The 15485-nt window shown below is 47.3% G+C and overlaps 1 protein-coding gene across 2 annotated transcripts in view; it reads left to right on the top strand.

The window, feature by feature from the left end:
• Positions 1-14201, top strand: part of KCTD1 (potassium channel tetramerization domain containing 1) — a 91130-nt gene extending 76929 nt beyond the window's left edge. For both annotated transcript variants that reach the window (XM_046025520.1, XM_046025519.1), the window contains exons 4-5: positions 9179-9484; positions 13239-14201. In XM_046025520.1, the coding sequence (XP_045881476.1) occupies positions 9179-9484; positions 13239-13397 (465 nt within the window). In that variant the 3' untranslated portion in view covers positions 13398-14201. The remainder of the gene's footprint in view (positions 1-9178; positions 9485-13238) is intronic.
• The last annotated feature ends 1284 nt before the right edge of the window (positions 14202-15485 follow it).

Raw genomic sequence — 15485 nt, 5'->3', positions numbered from 1 at the left:
TTTATATGATGCCAACACACTGAAGAAACCGGGTCAGGTGCCCCACAGAGAGTCCCCCTTCTGGATTTGTCTGGCCACCTTGTCATAGATAGTTTGGTTCATTACTGTAACTTCTGATTCCCTGTAAATTGCAAATTATATCTGAAGGCCTGATGGGTTTCAGGTAGACATTTTGGTGAGAATACATCTCTGGTGATATTTTGGACCTCATATTACATGGCATTAGTAACCATCCGTGTTTGAAGGCTAGCACATTTGTTAACGATCTCGGTCAAGCTCTGAGTTTCTCCTCTTGCGCTATTAGCGTTTTGAGCCAGATGGTTCTCCGTGGCGGGACTGTCCTGTGTTACAGGATGTTGAGCAGGATCCCTGGGTTCCACCCACCACGTGCCAGCAGCACACAGCCAGCTAGGACAACCCAGAACATCTCCAGACTTGGCTAAATGTCCTCTAGGGTCAAAATCAGCCCCAGTTGAGAACCAGGAAGAAAGAGAGGAAGGAAGTTCTTATGGGAAGCTTATCGCATAGAATTAGTGGGGGAGCATTCTCTCTCAGGGTGACTCTGAGGCCCTCAGACTTGGGAGGCCACCAACTCCTTCTAGAAGGGTGTCCATGGCTCTGCCCCAACAGTGCCGGGGGTTTCTTTCCCCGTCCTTGGTTCTGCAGAGACCATCTGACTGGCCCTAGGGGCCAGTGCATAGGCTGTGGCCGGTCTGCTGTGGCAAGCACATGTGGCTTCTAGGCGCTCACTCTTGAGGGTCGGACTTTCTTGGAGAAGGCAGAGTGGTCAGGTGGGTAGACCTCCAAGAATTCTCTTCTCCAGTATCTAAGAGAGTGCCCCCTTAGGATGGCTGCCCCAGCCTGTAGTCTCAGCTGCTGTCCCCTAGTACTTGTGTCCCTGGTGCAGAGACTATGACTCGTAGGACCCCTCCCCAGGATCACTTCTCTCCCTCTCCCAAGCACACTCCCTCAGAAGCAAGACCAGCCACAGCACCCAAAGAGGAGGGTTGGGAGGCAGGCAAAACAGCCAGCCAGCAGCCCTGGCACCATCTCAGATGGCATCTCTATCCCCTGCCCTCACCCCGCCCTACACACCAGGTCTCGCCCCTGCGGTTAGCATCCCGGTGAATTGCAAAACCGGGGTGTGGCTTGAGAATGCAGATGGATCTGCTCTCAGCTCCGCCACAAACACCCCATCATTATCCCCTGTGTCTACCCTACCTTTCTCTAGGAGATTGACAGGTGCTGGGGGAGGGAGACAGTGGTCAGGTGGAGAGGGGACACCTTGCCACTGCTTCTGTTTCCTTTACTAGCTGAAATCCATTCAGGCTGAATGTCAGGCTGGATATCCTGCCTCCCCCCCCCCACCCCGCCCCCGGAAAATCAAGAGTAGTCAGGAGAAGCTGGAAGTTGGCGCTGCTGGATGGGAAGGAGGCCTCCTGGCCAGAAGTCTCACATTGGTAGCGGGGGAAAAGGATCAAGTGGGCCAGGCTTCCTGGGCTTTGAAGAAAGGAAAGGGGGTTGGGGGGCGGTGGGAGGGATGAACAGGCAGAGCACAGAGGGGTTAGGGCAGTGCAACTACTCTGTATGGTGCCATTCATGGTGGGTACGTGTCATTATATGTGCGTCCAAGCCCATAGACTGAACGGTGGCAAAAGTGAATCCTAGTATGAACTGTGGACTTCAGGTGATCATGTAGGCTCATTGGTTGCAACAAATGCACCACTCTGGTGGAAGATGGGTGTATGGGAAATCTCTGTACTTGCCCTTCAGTTTTATGTATGTATGTGTGTATGTATTTATAGATTTTATTTTAAAGAGGGAGAGAGCAGGGGGAGGGGTAGAGGCACCAGGAAAAGGGAAGCAGACTCCGTGCTGAGCATGGAACCCCAAGCAGGGCTCGATCTCACGACCCTGAGATCAGGACCTGAGCAGAAAGCACGGAGTCAGACTCTTAACAGACTGAGCCAACCAGGCGCCTATTGCCCCTCAGTTTTAACTGTGAACCTAAAACTGCTGTAAAAATATAAAGTCCTTTTAAAGAAAAAAGAAAGAAGAAAAGAAAAGAGAGAGGGGGAGGGAGGGCAGGAAGGAAGGAAGGAAAAAAGATCGCCGAACCAGGGAAATTAAGAATTTTAGACACCCCAAACCTGAAATACTGGAAAATCTATGGTGGCCCACCTCCCACCAAAAAACAAAAACAAACAAACAAAAACAAACAAACAAAACAATAACCAAAAAAATTAAAATTAAAGGAAGTTAAGTCCCACAGAGATTTTTTTTTTCCCAATGACTACTACCTGGATTCTATTTTTGAAATGTAAAATATAAAATTCTTAATTTCCCTCATTTTCTTGGTGCTCCTGCTTTGCAGGCACCCTGATATGTACACGTCTGCCCTCTGGGAAGCCAAGCATTGTCTGGGAGGCTCGGGATGGACTGGACATGTTTCCCAGAGGAAGACCCTTTTCATACGCCCAGCATCTAGCATGGCATCTGGCACACGAACAGATTTTAAAATGAACAAGTGGCTGAGTTGCCTTTTGATGGAAGGATGTGCCAACTACTGTGTAAAACTTCCAAGGCCATTAGGAGTTAAATAAACCTCTGTGGGGTGGAACCAGTAAATGTGTGCGGCAAGCTGAGTAATGACCCCCAAGGGGGTCCACATTCTAATCCCCAGAATGGATGACCTTAAGTGTCCAAAAGGACTTTGCAGCTGTGATTAAGAGTCTTGAAATGGGGAGATTATCCTGGATAATCCAGGTGGACCCGGTGGAATCACAAAGGTCCTTAGAAGGGAGAGAGGGAGGGAGGAGGGTCAGAGTCAGAGAAGAGGTGATGAAGGAAGTAATGTGATTGTTGGCCAGGAGCCAAGGAATGCAGGCAGCCCCTGGAAGCTGGAAAGGGCCGGAAAACCATTGTCCCCTAGAGCCTTCTGAAGGAAGGCAGTCCTGCCTACGGGCAGCTTGACTAAGTAGCCCTAAGCCCCATCTCGGACTTCGGACCCCCTGGACTATACAAGAGTGAATCTGTGTTGTTTTAAGCCACCAAATTTGTGGCCATTTCTTACAGCAGCAGTTGGAAACGAATGCACGATATATATCCCTTTCCTCCCTCTAGGGAGAATGTTTTCTGAATTCCAAATACTTAATCAAGAAATCAGCTTTCAAAACTTGGTCCATTTGCATTTTGAAGTCCACCCGTATTTGCCTTCTTGTTCCGTGTACCTCTCTCCAGGGTCTTGGCAAAGCTCAATTTGTTTGTCTGTAAAATGGGATCTTGATCTTTCTTTCTTTCTTCCCTTTTTTTTTAAAGATTTTATTTATTTATTTGACAGAGAGAAATCACAACTAGGCAGAGAGGCAGGCAGAGAGAGAGAGAGAGGGAAGCAGGTTCCCTGCTGAGCAGAGAGCCGGATGCGGGACTCGATCCCAGGACCCCGAGATCATGACCTGAGCCGAAGGCAGCGGCTTAACCCACTGAGCCACCCAGGCACCCCATGATTTTATTTATTTGACAGAGATCACAAGTAGGCAGAGAAGCAGGCAGAGAGAGGAGGAAGCAGGCTCCCTGCCGAGCAGAGAGCCAGGTGCAGGGCTCGAGCCCAGGACCCTGGGATCATGACCTGAGCCAAAGGCAGAGGCTTTAACCCACTGAGCCACCCAGGTGCCCCGGGATCTTGATCTTTCTGTGCCTCAAAAAACTACTGTAAACCTCAAAAAGATTTGTTTTAAAAACATGTATTCTAGGATTTTAAAGTTACTTAAACATGATAATGGGTTTTCCTTTATCTGGATATGAGACTAAGCAAGAAATTTGAATGATGCTTCCTAAATGAAAGAAAATAAAATTGGCACACAAGCAGGGCAGAGGAATGATGGCATCTAGTACGTTCTGGAGTTGCTTTTCTGAAAGCAGATATGGATGCTTTGGATTCATTTCCCTCAAAAGAAAATCTGGGCTCAGGGGCACTTGGGTGGCTCAGCTGGTTGAGCGTCCGACTCTTGGTCTTGGCCCAGGTCATGAGATGGAGCCTTCCATGGGGCTCTGTACTCAACTTAAAGTCCGCTTGAAATTCTCTCTCCCTTTCCCTCCCCCCGCCCCGCCCTCCTCCCCCTGCTCATGCTCTCTCTCTCTAAGGTAAATAAACAAAATCTTAAAAAAAAAAAAAAGGAAAAGAAAAGAAAGGAAATCTGGGGCCAAACTTGCCGCTGCTCTATAAAACCCTGCTCAATCCCACCTCGTACTTTGAGGATGAAAGACTGAGTTGTCTAGAGGTTGTAAAAGCCAAAGAAGGGAATGGAGGGTGTTGCCAGATAGGGACCAAGGTGTAAGGAAAGAAGATTTCAAAAGATTCAGAGAGCAGAAGGAAATGAGCATGAGGTCAGAGAGTCTAAAGGGAAACTTGATAAAACAATAAAATATATGGGACGTGAACAATACAATTAACTGATCCTGGTTGAGGAAGGGAAGGAGGGAAGGAGGGGAGGAGAGAAGGGAAGGTTCCTAAGGAAAGCTGCGGTGGACACTGAGCCTGCTCTGCAGGGAGTTCTCCCATGAGTTGAGGCTGGAAGCATGTGTTAGGAAGCAAAGAAAGACGAATCAAAAGGAGCCTGCCAAGAAAACAAATGGCCAGTGTGAGCTTAACTGTGCAGAAAATGGTAACGACAAGAAGGACCTTTTTAATTCTTGAGCTGGGAGACACTTGGAGGCAAGTGAACGTTGTGGGGCTGATGGTCAGACAGAGCCCGCATGCTCAGCTGCTTTCTAGCACCTACTGGCCCAGTGCAGACAGCATCTGCCCCAGAGACCCAAAGGAACAACGTGGTAAAGGGAGGATGGAGCCAGGTGGCCAAGTAGAAATGGTCAGGAACAATTGGTGGCCTCAGATGGTTCAAGGCCAGGCCCATGAGTTACATTCCAGGGTACAAGATGACCTTCAGGGGACCTCTTTAAGCTACACTTTAGAAACTACTGGCAGAATCCTTGAGAAATCACTGAGTGGGGCCAAAAGTCTACTAAGGGCCAGTGTTTCCCTGATTTTCCAGGAGCAGAGAACGATGAACATGGGCAACATGGTATAGGGAGCACTCTGTCAGTCCACGGCCAGACCTCGGAGCGGATTACCCATGTGGCTTCTGAATTCAAAGGGAAAAAGAAAGGGGTGAGGATTCAGAGTGAGCATAGAGGATTTGTCACCCCAGGTCCTGCCAGCCTTATTACCTTTGGGTTATGGTGGACAGACCGGTGGATCAGGACATTGTCATGGATATAGACTCAGTGTATCAGGCCTGACAGCAACTTCGCTATGATTTATTCCTCTCATTTCATAGATAAGGAGAATCTCTGGGTGGTTTGGAGACTAGGGCCCCTCCCACGTGTCCAGCCTTCTCCTGGGAGGCCCATCCAAACACAGTGTTTCAGCCAGACACCTAGCAAATGCCACAACTGGGGGCTGGCTGATCTCAGAATTAGAGATTTTATAACTGTTCAAATAGCCAGAGTCTAGAGTCTTAATTTATTACCTGAGCATCAGCCTGAACCAAGGCCTGCAAGTAGCTCACTCCTGTCATTGCTTTTAAGAAATGATTCACATACAGAAACAGAACACTCGGTTCAGAATGACCAAAATAACGAGAGCAGGAGCAGAACATTGGATGAAAGAATGGACATTTCTCAGTATGTTGGGACAAATTCCAGAACCTACAGTAGGCAGTCTGAAGAGGGTAACTAATGGAGGATTTAAAATTTTTCACAAATGCTGTAAGAGGACCTTGCTCAGTAGCAGCTCTTATAGAAAGTTCTGGAGACTTCACTGTAAGCAAAACGTAAACCGATAGGGTAATAGACACCAAGAAGATCAATACAACCTTATGCGGTGTGGTATGCAGAATGATGGCCCCCCAAAGACGTCCGCGTCATAATTCCAGGAAGCCAGGAATATGTCATCTTCCATGGCAGAAGGGACTTTCCAGGTGTGATTAAGTGAAGGGTCTTGAGATGGGGAGATGATCGTGGATCATGCAGATGGACCCAGCGTGCTCACAAGGGTCCTTCTAGTGAAAGGGGGAAGCAGGTGGGTCAGAGTTGGAGAAGATGTGACAATAGTAGAGGCGGGAGTGATGCGGGACCCCAGGCCAAGGAGTGTGGGCTGTCTGTGCAACTGAAAAAGGCAAGGATGTGGATTCCCCTCTAGAGTTTCCGGAAGAAACACCGCCTTAATGACCCATTGTAGGCTTCCAGCTCCCAGGACCGTAAGAGAATAAATGTGTGTGGTTTGTTTGTTTTTTTAAAGATTTTATTTATTTGACAGAGAGAGATCACAAGTAGGCAGAGAGGCAGGCAGAGAGAGAGAGAGGGAAGCAGGCTCCCTGCTGAGCAGAGAGCCCGATGCGGGACTCGAACCCAGGACCCTGAGATCATGACCTGAGCCGAAGGCAGCGGCTTAACCCACTGAGCCACCCAGGCGCCCTAAATGTGTGTGGTTTTAAGCCACTCAGTGTGTGCTAATTGTTGCAGCAGCCGTAGGAGATGATGCAGGCTGCTTTAAGACCGGTTAGAATGTCCAGCCAAAATATAATAATAATAATAACAACAACAATAATCAAGAATGCCCAACCAAGCAAAGGTTCTACAGTTCTAACAAAAGTTCTACAGTTCTACAGGTCCCGCATCACTCCCACACTCATTAGATCACATCTGAAATGTCAGGTTCAGTTCCAGTTTGGGTTTTCAGAAGTATGTTGACAAAGTCAGGCACATTCCAGATGTCGGAGGACCTCTAAGTCATAACAAATAAGAAAGAGCTGAAAAGATTGGTTATTTTCATCCTGCATGATATTAAGACATAACTGTTGTCTTCAAATGTGTGAAGGGTTCACATGTCAAAGTTTAGGATCACAGTAACCCCTGATGAATTTGAATAAGTTGGAATTACAGGGGAATTCAGGTCATTCTAACCAAGAAATTTCCAGAAGTGTAATCAGAGCGGCCAGCAAAGTAAATGCTATGCCCTGTTAGATAGTAAGCTTCCTATCACTGGAAGCATTTAATCAGAGGCTAATGGCCACTATTCAGCAGTCTTTGAAAGGATTCCTCCGTAAGGTCAAGGTTGGTTGATAAGACTGCTCTAAGCAGTCTCAGATTGAAGACTTGATGACATATTTTCACTTGAGTCCAGGTTCTTCCTTGTGCTGTAATTTTTCTAATTCTCATAGGGAAATAAAAAGCAGTAACAGAAATTCTCACTTCTGTTGCTTGTGTGATTGTCAATGCGGTTTTTAAGTCTCCTTGAGAGCTGTCATCTTGGTAAGTAAAGATCGAGGTCACTGTCTCACAGTCAGAATACGTCCTAGTCGGCAAGCCCGCCCCAGGGGTCCCAGATACCCTGGAGGAACGGCCTCAAGCCGGTGGGGGCGGACTCTCAGTTCTGTCCTATGTTTTTGTTTTTTGTTTTTTTAACTTTTTTTTTAAAGATTTTATTTATTTATTTGACAGACAGAGATCTCAAGTAGGCTGAGAGGCAGGTAGAGAGAGAGGAGGAAGCAGGCTCCCTGCTGAGCAGAGAGCCAGATGCAGGGCTCGTTCCTAGGACCCTGAGATCATGACCTGAGCGGAAGGCAGAGGCTTAAACCACTGAGCCACCCAGGCGCCCCAGTTCTGTCCTATGTTAAGAGTGGCCACACCTCAGCTTAGTTCTCACCCCTCAAAGTACCTCCTGTGGGTCCAGAGGCAAAGCAGGTGCCAGAGTGTGAAAGGAAGATGATCTCCAGCAGGGAACCAAGACTCCCCTAAGAATGGGGTTGCCAGGAGAAGGCAGAATACAGGAGCGGTCCATTCTGTTGAGAAGGGTCTGGGACAGACAGCATCCTCCTGGGCCCAAATGTCTCAACACAGAAGTGGAAGGTCCCCTGGAGACCCACTGGCACTTTCTCACCTCTCCACATTTTTCTCTGGAAGCCCCAAATAACTTCTGGCTGCTGCTTTTCCTGCTTAATTTGCAAGAAAAAGAACAAAGTGCCACATTAAACCCGCTCTCCTGTGGTCATTGCCTCCATGCTCCATCCCATCCAGATGGCAGAGGCCGGGCCAACTCCCAGGCCCCGGGCTCTCAGTGTCGGCTCTGCTGCACGCTCCATGCACCGCCTGCCAGTTCCGGCCCGGGGAAGGACCGCAGACACGCCTGTGCCTGGATAGGTGTCCATTTGCCTCACACCCACTGGTGATTGCGGTCATAGCTACATGTAGGCATAAAACTGACCCGCGTGATAACATCATTCCTATGCCGCTGCCTCCCCCTCAGCCTCCCTCATCCTCCCATTCAGTGACTTGTGTGTTTTCATCCCTGCTTGCCAGATTGCTGGTTTAATTCTGTAGATCTGTTTTTAAGGAAGAGAAAAAGAAACCGTGCTCAGAGAATGGTGATTAATTGTTGTGCTTTCAGAAAGGGACCGGTTTCCTTTCTGGCCCCTCCGTCCTGCAGGGATCACGAGCTGGTTGGCCTCCCTCACTGTAGGATGGCAGCGCGGAGAGCTGGCCAGGTGCGTCAGCCTCTCCCAGATTGTGGGAGATGGGGACCCAGGCTTAGGTGGAAGCAGCGTGCCCATCCATCAGGCGCCCACCCGACACCACCTGCAGCCCCGCCCCCAGCTGGCGCCGCCCCCTGCCTCCCACCGGGAGTTCTGAGCTGTCAAGGAAAGGGACAGGGGGTGTGGGCTCCCAGTGGATAGTGCGCCTGTGCCTCCCGCACCCGCACCCGCAGCCTGTGCCTGGCTCCATCAGGAGGGCTTAGAATGGGTTCTCACCGCACCAATTTTAAATACCCAGAGGCTCTCTTCTGCTGAAAGAGAAAAGTCTTGGGTTCTGCCTTTCTCGTCTTGTTTGCACAATGGGAATAATAATGGCTGCAAAATCACGGGGCATTTGTGGAGGTTACAGGACTTAATTTATGGGTCGCATTTAGAAGAGGGCCTGCCTGGCGCTTAATACCCTTACGCTCCTTTTATCATCACCGAATGAACATGCGCAAATGCGTGGTGAGGAAAGAACCTACACGCAGTTTTGATTACTGGAAAAACAGAGGTGGAAGAAAATCACCTCTTATCTGTGGACATTTTCAGTGCTTCCTGTTTGTATTTTGCACTGTGAAATAACTCCCCCCCCCCTTTTTTTCCAGGACTATACTTTGTTATATGAAGAAGCAAAATATTTTCAGCTTCAGCCCATGTTGTTGGAGATGGAAAGGTGGAAGCAGGACAGAGAAAGTGGTCGCTTTTCAAGGCCCTGTGAGTGCTTAGTGGTGCGTGTCGCCCCAGACCTTGGAGAAAGGATCACGCTCAGCGGTGACAAATCCTTGATAGAAGAAGTATTTCCAGAGATCGGCGACGTGATGTGTAACTCCGTCAACGCAGGCTGGAATCACGACTCAACGCATGTCATTAGGTTTCCACTGAATGGCTACTGTCACCTCAACTCGGTCCAGGTATGGTCTTGTCATACACTGTGTGGCATTCAGTGTCACTCTTAATGCTGTTACTTAACCTTGTCTTCACCCAGTGCCTTCCCTCCAGGGAGCTGGGAAACTCTCAGGTGGCATCACTTCTGTTGGGTATGTAAGTGTAGGCACCCCCTACCCACTCATTCAGTCATTTCATGGGTATTTGTCGAACATCGACTATGTGCCTGGTGCTAGTATGAGCACTGGAGATCAGAAGAGGAAGAAAGAGACAATAGCTCTATTTTCCCAGAATTTATATCCTGAGAAGGACGGGGAGGGGCGGCAAACAGTAACCAACAGAAATGTTGAGACCCTTAAAAACAAAAGTTTAATGAGAAGAAAAAGAAAAAGGAAGAAAAGTGTTGGTTAGCTGATGAGAAGAGGACAGCTGGGATGAGATATCCCAAGCAGAGGAAATGGCAAGTTGTGACGACCCTGAGGTAGGAGTCTGCTTGGCATGTTGAGCAGTGTCAGGAGAGCCCATAGGGCTTGAAGGAAGTGTCAGGGATAGGCAGTGCTGAGACAGGAGGCTAGCAGGTAGCCAGGGACAGATCACAGATGACTGTCTCTTGGGCGGTGGTAAGCATTCTGGGATTTTTTTGTTTCGGTTTCTTTTGGTTTGGGACCATTTGCTTGTGTGAGTAAAATGGAAAGCCATTTGAAGATTTTGAACAAAGGTGTGGCATGATGTAGCTCAGATTTGAAAATGAATACTCCAGCAGCAGCCGGAAAATGATGGAAGCAAGGGAACCGGTTAGCAATGTTGGGGATGTGTCGGTTCTGAATATCTTGAGTGTCATAGAGCTAACAAGGTTCTCTGACAATGGCTTTGGGGTCTAAGAAGCCAAGGATGGCTAAGATTTTTGACAGGGGAACTGGATGAATGGAATTGCCATTTTCTGAGGCAGAGAAGTCTATGGGAGGAGGAGACTTGGGGTTGGAATTCCAAAGTTTGGTTCACATGTGGGGTGCCCTGTCCCTTAGACACTGGTAAGTGTGCTCTTCATCTTAACTAATGTGTGGCAGCTCTGGGCCAAGGGTGGTACATGCCTTGTCTTCTTAGAACAACCCTAACAGGTAAGCACTGTGAATCCCCCATCTTGCTGGGGAGAAAGTGGAGGCATACTTATGCCTCGGCTCCAGTGATTTGAGGTAAACAGAGTAAGGGCTTGGGGCTCCTCCCTTGCTCTTTCTAATTGGAATGGGCCCATGACTTTGTTCAGGATTGACCCAACAAAACCTCTCCACAGCTCAAAGACTAGAAACACCCACTCTTCCATTCCTCTTGAAGATTGTTCCACAACTATTTGTATTTTTAAAATTTGTGAACAATGTCTGCGAACAGAAGAGCAGGAGACACTGGCAGAGGCAATGTCCCAAGAGCACCTGCAAGAGACACATGCTGTCAGGCAACATGGCGGCCGCTGGGTTGATGGGGCCAGAGGTACACCCCAAACCACTTCGTGAGTGGTGCCTCTGCTATTTGTCATAGCCTCTAAAACTCTGAAAGCCTTTCACTTCCCACACACACAACCTGCCCCAACTTCCCTCCAGAGGGAGGCGGGGGCAGCACCCATCAGAGCCGTGATGGCATTGCTTCCCTAGGGCTCCATCCCTCAGACGAAAGCCCAGCCCCACCACTCAGGCCATGGAATAAATGCATATGCCTGGCAAGTATCCCAGTTATATATAAGTCTAATCAGATGAGGATATTTTCATCTGGATTAGCGTCGTCGGTGACACAGCCATGACATGACCATGACACAATTGATGACTCTAGCTTCCTGCTCCGCCGACCAAGAAAATAGGCACTGTGCTCTAGGCATCCAGAAGTTTTGGGCTAAGACACACAAGACCTGACACTCCAGCCCACCCCTGGAATGATTTAATATTGTCAAGTGATCACTAATTTTAAGGGATTTTGCTTTAACAGATTGATGTTTAAAAGAAATGGCCAGGGAGCATAGCTTGTTTGGATGACATTGAAATAAGCTTTGACCACATCCAGCATAACACTGGGCCTATGGAATGATGATCATATCAATTGGGGAGAAGCCGTCGGGATTTCCGTATTTAACAATTTAGCAACCTAAGAGCACTGCGGAACAAATAGTACGAGTTACATGCGCTGTTTTCACGGCTGCTTCTACCTTTGTAATTCCTCTCCCAGTCAAGGCAAAGAGTCCTTTCCAGTGCAGTGGTTTGGCCAAGCTTTGCTGACGGGGTACGTCCCTGCTTCTGCTAAGGACATCTTGGAGTGGGCTCTTGAGTCTTCACCTTTTTATTGACTTGCCACCAAAGCACTTCTTGATTTTGAACTTAGGAATTGTTTTCTTCGTCCTGTCCCTTTGTGGACTGGTGTGTGTCTGCATGGTAAATACAGGTACAGAAATGGAGCTGTCCTTAGGGTAGAATTTTCATTTTGTTCTCTTAAGGAATTTTTTTTTTTAATTTGCCAGCATGCAAAGTTCGGGTTTTTAGAAAGCACACTGTATTGTTTTCTAATCTCTAGTTAGCCATTTGGCAAACTCACAAATTATATTCCACCTAGAAGAAGAGGACCAAAAACTAATAATTTAAGAGAAGTAGAAAGGGTTCACCTTACATTGAGTAAATTTTGAAAGTTATTTAATAACATTTCACTTCATTCCCCATGTAAAGTTTTGAGCCAGACTTTTCTTTTAAAGCTGTGATGGAGTTGTCTTCCCTTTAGAGTGGTAGAGAAGGAATTTAATCATAACCAGAAGCCCAGGGAACATTTGCACGTCCAGTGTCTGTTGGATTTCTAGGGAAATGATGCTCTATATTAATTTTCTGTGTTTTCACCTGAGAATGTAGGAGTTGTTTCTGCATTTAAGGCCGTCAGACGTGTAGGTGACCAACCAAGGGATCTTTCTGGTATTCGGTATTTGATTTCAAAATTGAAGCGATTATGAGAAGTGATGATTATCTGAGAAGTGATTATATGAGAAGTTTAAAGAATATCTTTATTTTGGATATGTCTTCCAATATACAACTGTTGCATTGCCTCCCTGAATGCACACAGGGCAGTAAGTCTATTTCAGATGCCATAAACTTGAAAACCTGTAGATAAACCTCAACTGTCTTCAGCAGTCCATTTGTTCTGCTGTTGAAATGATATCCGTCTTCTAAGCTGAAATCTATTAAGCCCATACTGGCAGCCTTCAACAGTGGCAGAGCTGAGGGTGAATGAGTTGAGAGTGAATCGCTGGCTGAGTAAATTCAGATAAAATCAGCATCTGGCCATATCATCTATCATCTCCTGGACGGTATTTTAGTGATAAATGAAATTTGAAATGCGAGCCCTCTCTTTTTGCAGAGAAGGTAGTGTTGCATGTTGCAAGAAATGTGGCATCTGAGGCCGAACAGACCTGAGTTGGAAACCCAATCCCATCCCTTCCATGCTGGGAGCCTCAGTTTTCCCATGTATGAAATGGGCCGACCACCCATGCTGCTGGGTGGTTGTAACCATTAAATGAACTGATCCGTGTGCAGTGGACACAGAAGGGTACATCTGAGGTCTTAGAAGCGATGCTCCCTCCCTCCTGCCCTTCTGTCCAGGGTCTTCCACTGAAAGCAGCAACTCGAGAGACCAGGGGTTGGGTAAGAGTGACCCAGGCTGCACAGGGGCTTAAACTTGAGGACACTTCTTTGGGCTGTGTGTGTGGCCAGAGGGCCCATCTCCCCACTAACCGGTGCTTGTCTTGGCCCCATGCAGGTCCTCGAGAGGTTGCAGCAGAGAGGATTTGAAATCGTGGGCTCCTGTGGAGGAGGAGTGGACTCGTCTCAGTTCAGCGAGTACGTCCTGCGACGGGAGCTGAGGCGGACGCCCCGCGTGCCCTCTGTCATCCGGATAAAGCAGGAGCCTCTGGACTAAATGGACAGATTTCTTATACAAAGAGGAAAAAAAGAAAACCGTACACAACAAATAACTCAAACAAACAAACAAAAGGGACATTTATGTGCAGTTGGGACAGCAAACCAAGTCCTGGACCTAAAATTGAATAAAAAGACACATTTATATCCGATAGAGACCACACCTTCATTCATATGGGAACAATTGGAATAGTGATATCCTCAAGGTGTAAAAAAATATATAAATATATATATATGTCAAAAGGTAGGAAATGCAAAAAAAGGAAAAAAATGTTTTAAAAGGTGGTAGCTACAGTTGGTGCTGTGATGGCCGTGAGGTGTCCCAGGCCTCCCGAGGCCCCCCGACCAATATAGAAGCCATGAGCAGTGAGGACGCATCTCCTTACGGTTTCCATTGCCAACAGCCATCCGTTGTTTCCTTTTCCTCTGTCTGTCTTTTTCCTTTTTTTTTTTAAAAAAAAAAAACAAAACAAAAACAAAACACCTTGAATTGAGTTTATTTGCATATGGAGGTTTCATGTCCTCTCTTTTAGGCGGCACCAGGCAGGACTTCAGAAAAACTCTCATGAGCACACTGCATCCGAAAGACATTAGACATGAAATTTTAAATGTAGTTTGTACAGAAGTCACACTTTTTTGTCCGCCTTCACAGATGTGAACATTACTTTGTTTTTAAACTGATCAGTTTTGCAAAGGGGCCAGAATTATTACTTGTTAGAGTTGCTCCAGTTTGAGTCTGCTGCTTTCCTACAATTTTTCAAATTTTATAATGTATTAAATACAATAAACTCTGTTTAAAAAATAAGGTCTGTGTGAAACACCCGTGTAGGGATGAGGCTGTATTAAAATGAGATTTTGTTTTCTTTTTCTAAATCTTCGAAAGAGGCCCTCAAAGCTGACGCCAGTGTTGAGGTCAAACCCGCTGAAGGACAACGATGATCACGGTTCCATTCCTGCTCAGCATGTGTCCCGACATGTGCTTTGCTACTCTGTGCTGGTTAGCAAGATAACCTTACTCCTTGTGAACATTTTGTTTATAAATTGTAGTTATCTCTGGCTGCTTGACAAACCACACCAAAACTTAGCAGCTTCGGACGCCATTTTATTCTCTCCCGTGATTCTGTGGTATCTTCTGAGTGGCCTGGACTTTGCTGGCCTGCTTCTGTGGTGAGGTTGGGCTGGGATGTCCTACATGGCTTTCCCACGGGCTGCCAGTCCGTGAGAAAGCTGGTTTCGGGCCTCTCTGTGTGGCTCAGCCCTGTCCCAGCTCCGGAGCTGTGTTGTAAGGGAGAGTGTCCCTGTCACAAGTATTCTGAGAGGGAGGAAGCGGAAGCCGCCATGCTCTGAAGGGCCAGGCAGGGAACTGGTAGCGGACTTCTGGGGCAGTCTGTTGGTTCATAGATACAGAGCCAGCTCAGACTCAAAGGGAGGGGAAATAAAATCTCCCTCCTGCTGGGGAGAGTGACAAAGAATTTGTAGCCATCTGAATCTACCATAACACCTGTCCAAACAACCCCAAAAGTAGGGCATTATGGCTTTGGAAGAAGTAGAGAAAATCTAAGAGCCAGAATGGTCGCTTTCTAACTAGCCCCAGAGGTAAGAAACTTGAAGTCTCAGTACCACATTGGAATTAAGCCCTCAGCTTTTCTGAGGTATTAGTGATTCCAGCGGTTCCTCTCTGAACCCTGCCATCACTTCCCTTCCCTACTTCCTCTTTCTCATTCCAGACACTCCTAATAAACCCGGCATGATGGTAAGATTGACAGGTAAACTGTAATGTGTTTCTGCTGCAGAGACATTCCTGTAGTGATAGGTGATTTCCATCCCGAACTTACTTTCTTTTTTTAAATTAAAAAGTCTATGCCTGAGGACACTAGTAATGAAAATATCTCTGGCTACTGAAACTAAAAGTAAGCTGTTAATGGCTCCTATCACCCCCTGAAACACAGAGGCCCAAACACGGAACGACTCTAATGACTGCCAGCCAGTCTTCCCCATGGTGGTTTGATTTCCCCGTAGTTGAGCCTAATACAGCACAGTCTCAGACGAAACAGCCAGATCTGCTCCCACCGGCTTCCTGCTCATCCCT

This window comes from Meles meles, chromosome 12 (assembly GCF_922984935.1).
Source record: "Meles meles chromosome 12, mMelMel3.1 paternal haplotype, whole genome shotgun sequence".
Lineage (NCBI taxonomy): Eukaryota > Metazoa > Chordata > Mammalia > Carnivora > Mustelidae > Meles > Meles meles.
Note: the sequence above shows the minus strand (reverse complement) of the source record. Positions and strands in the feature narration are given on the sequence as shown.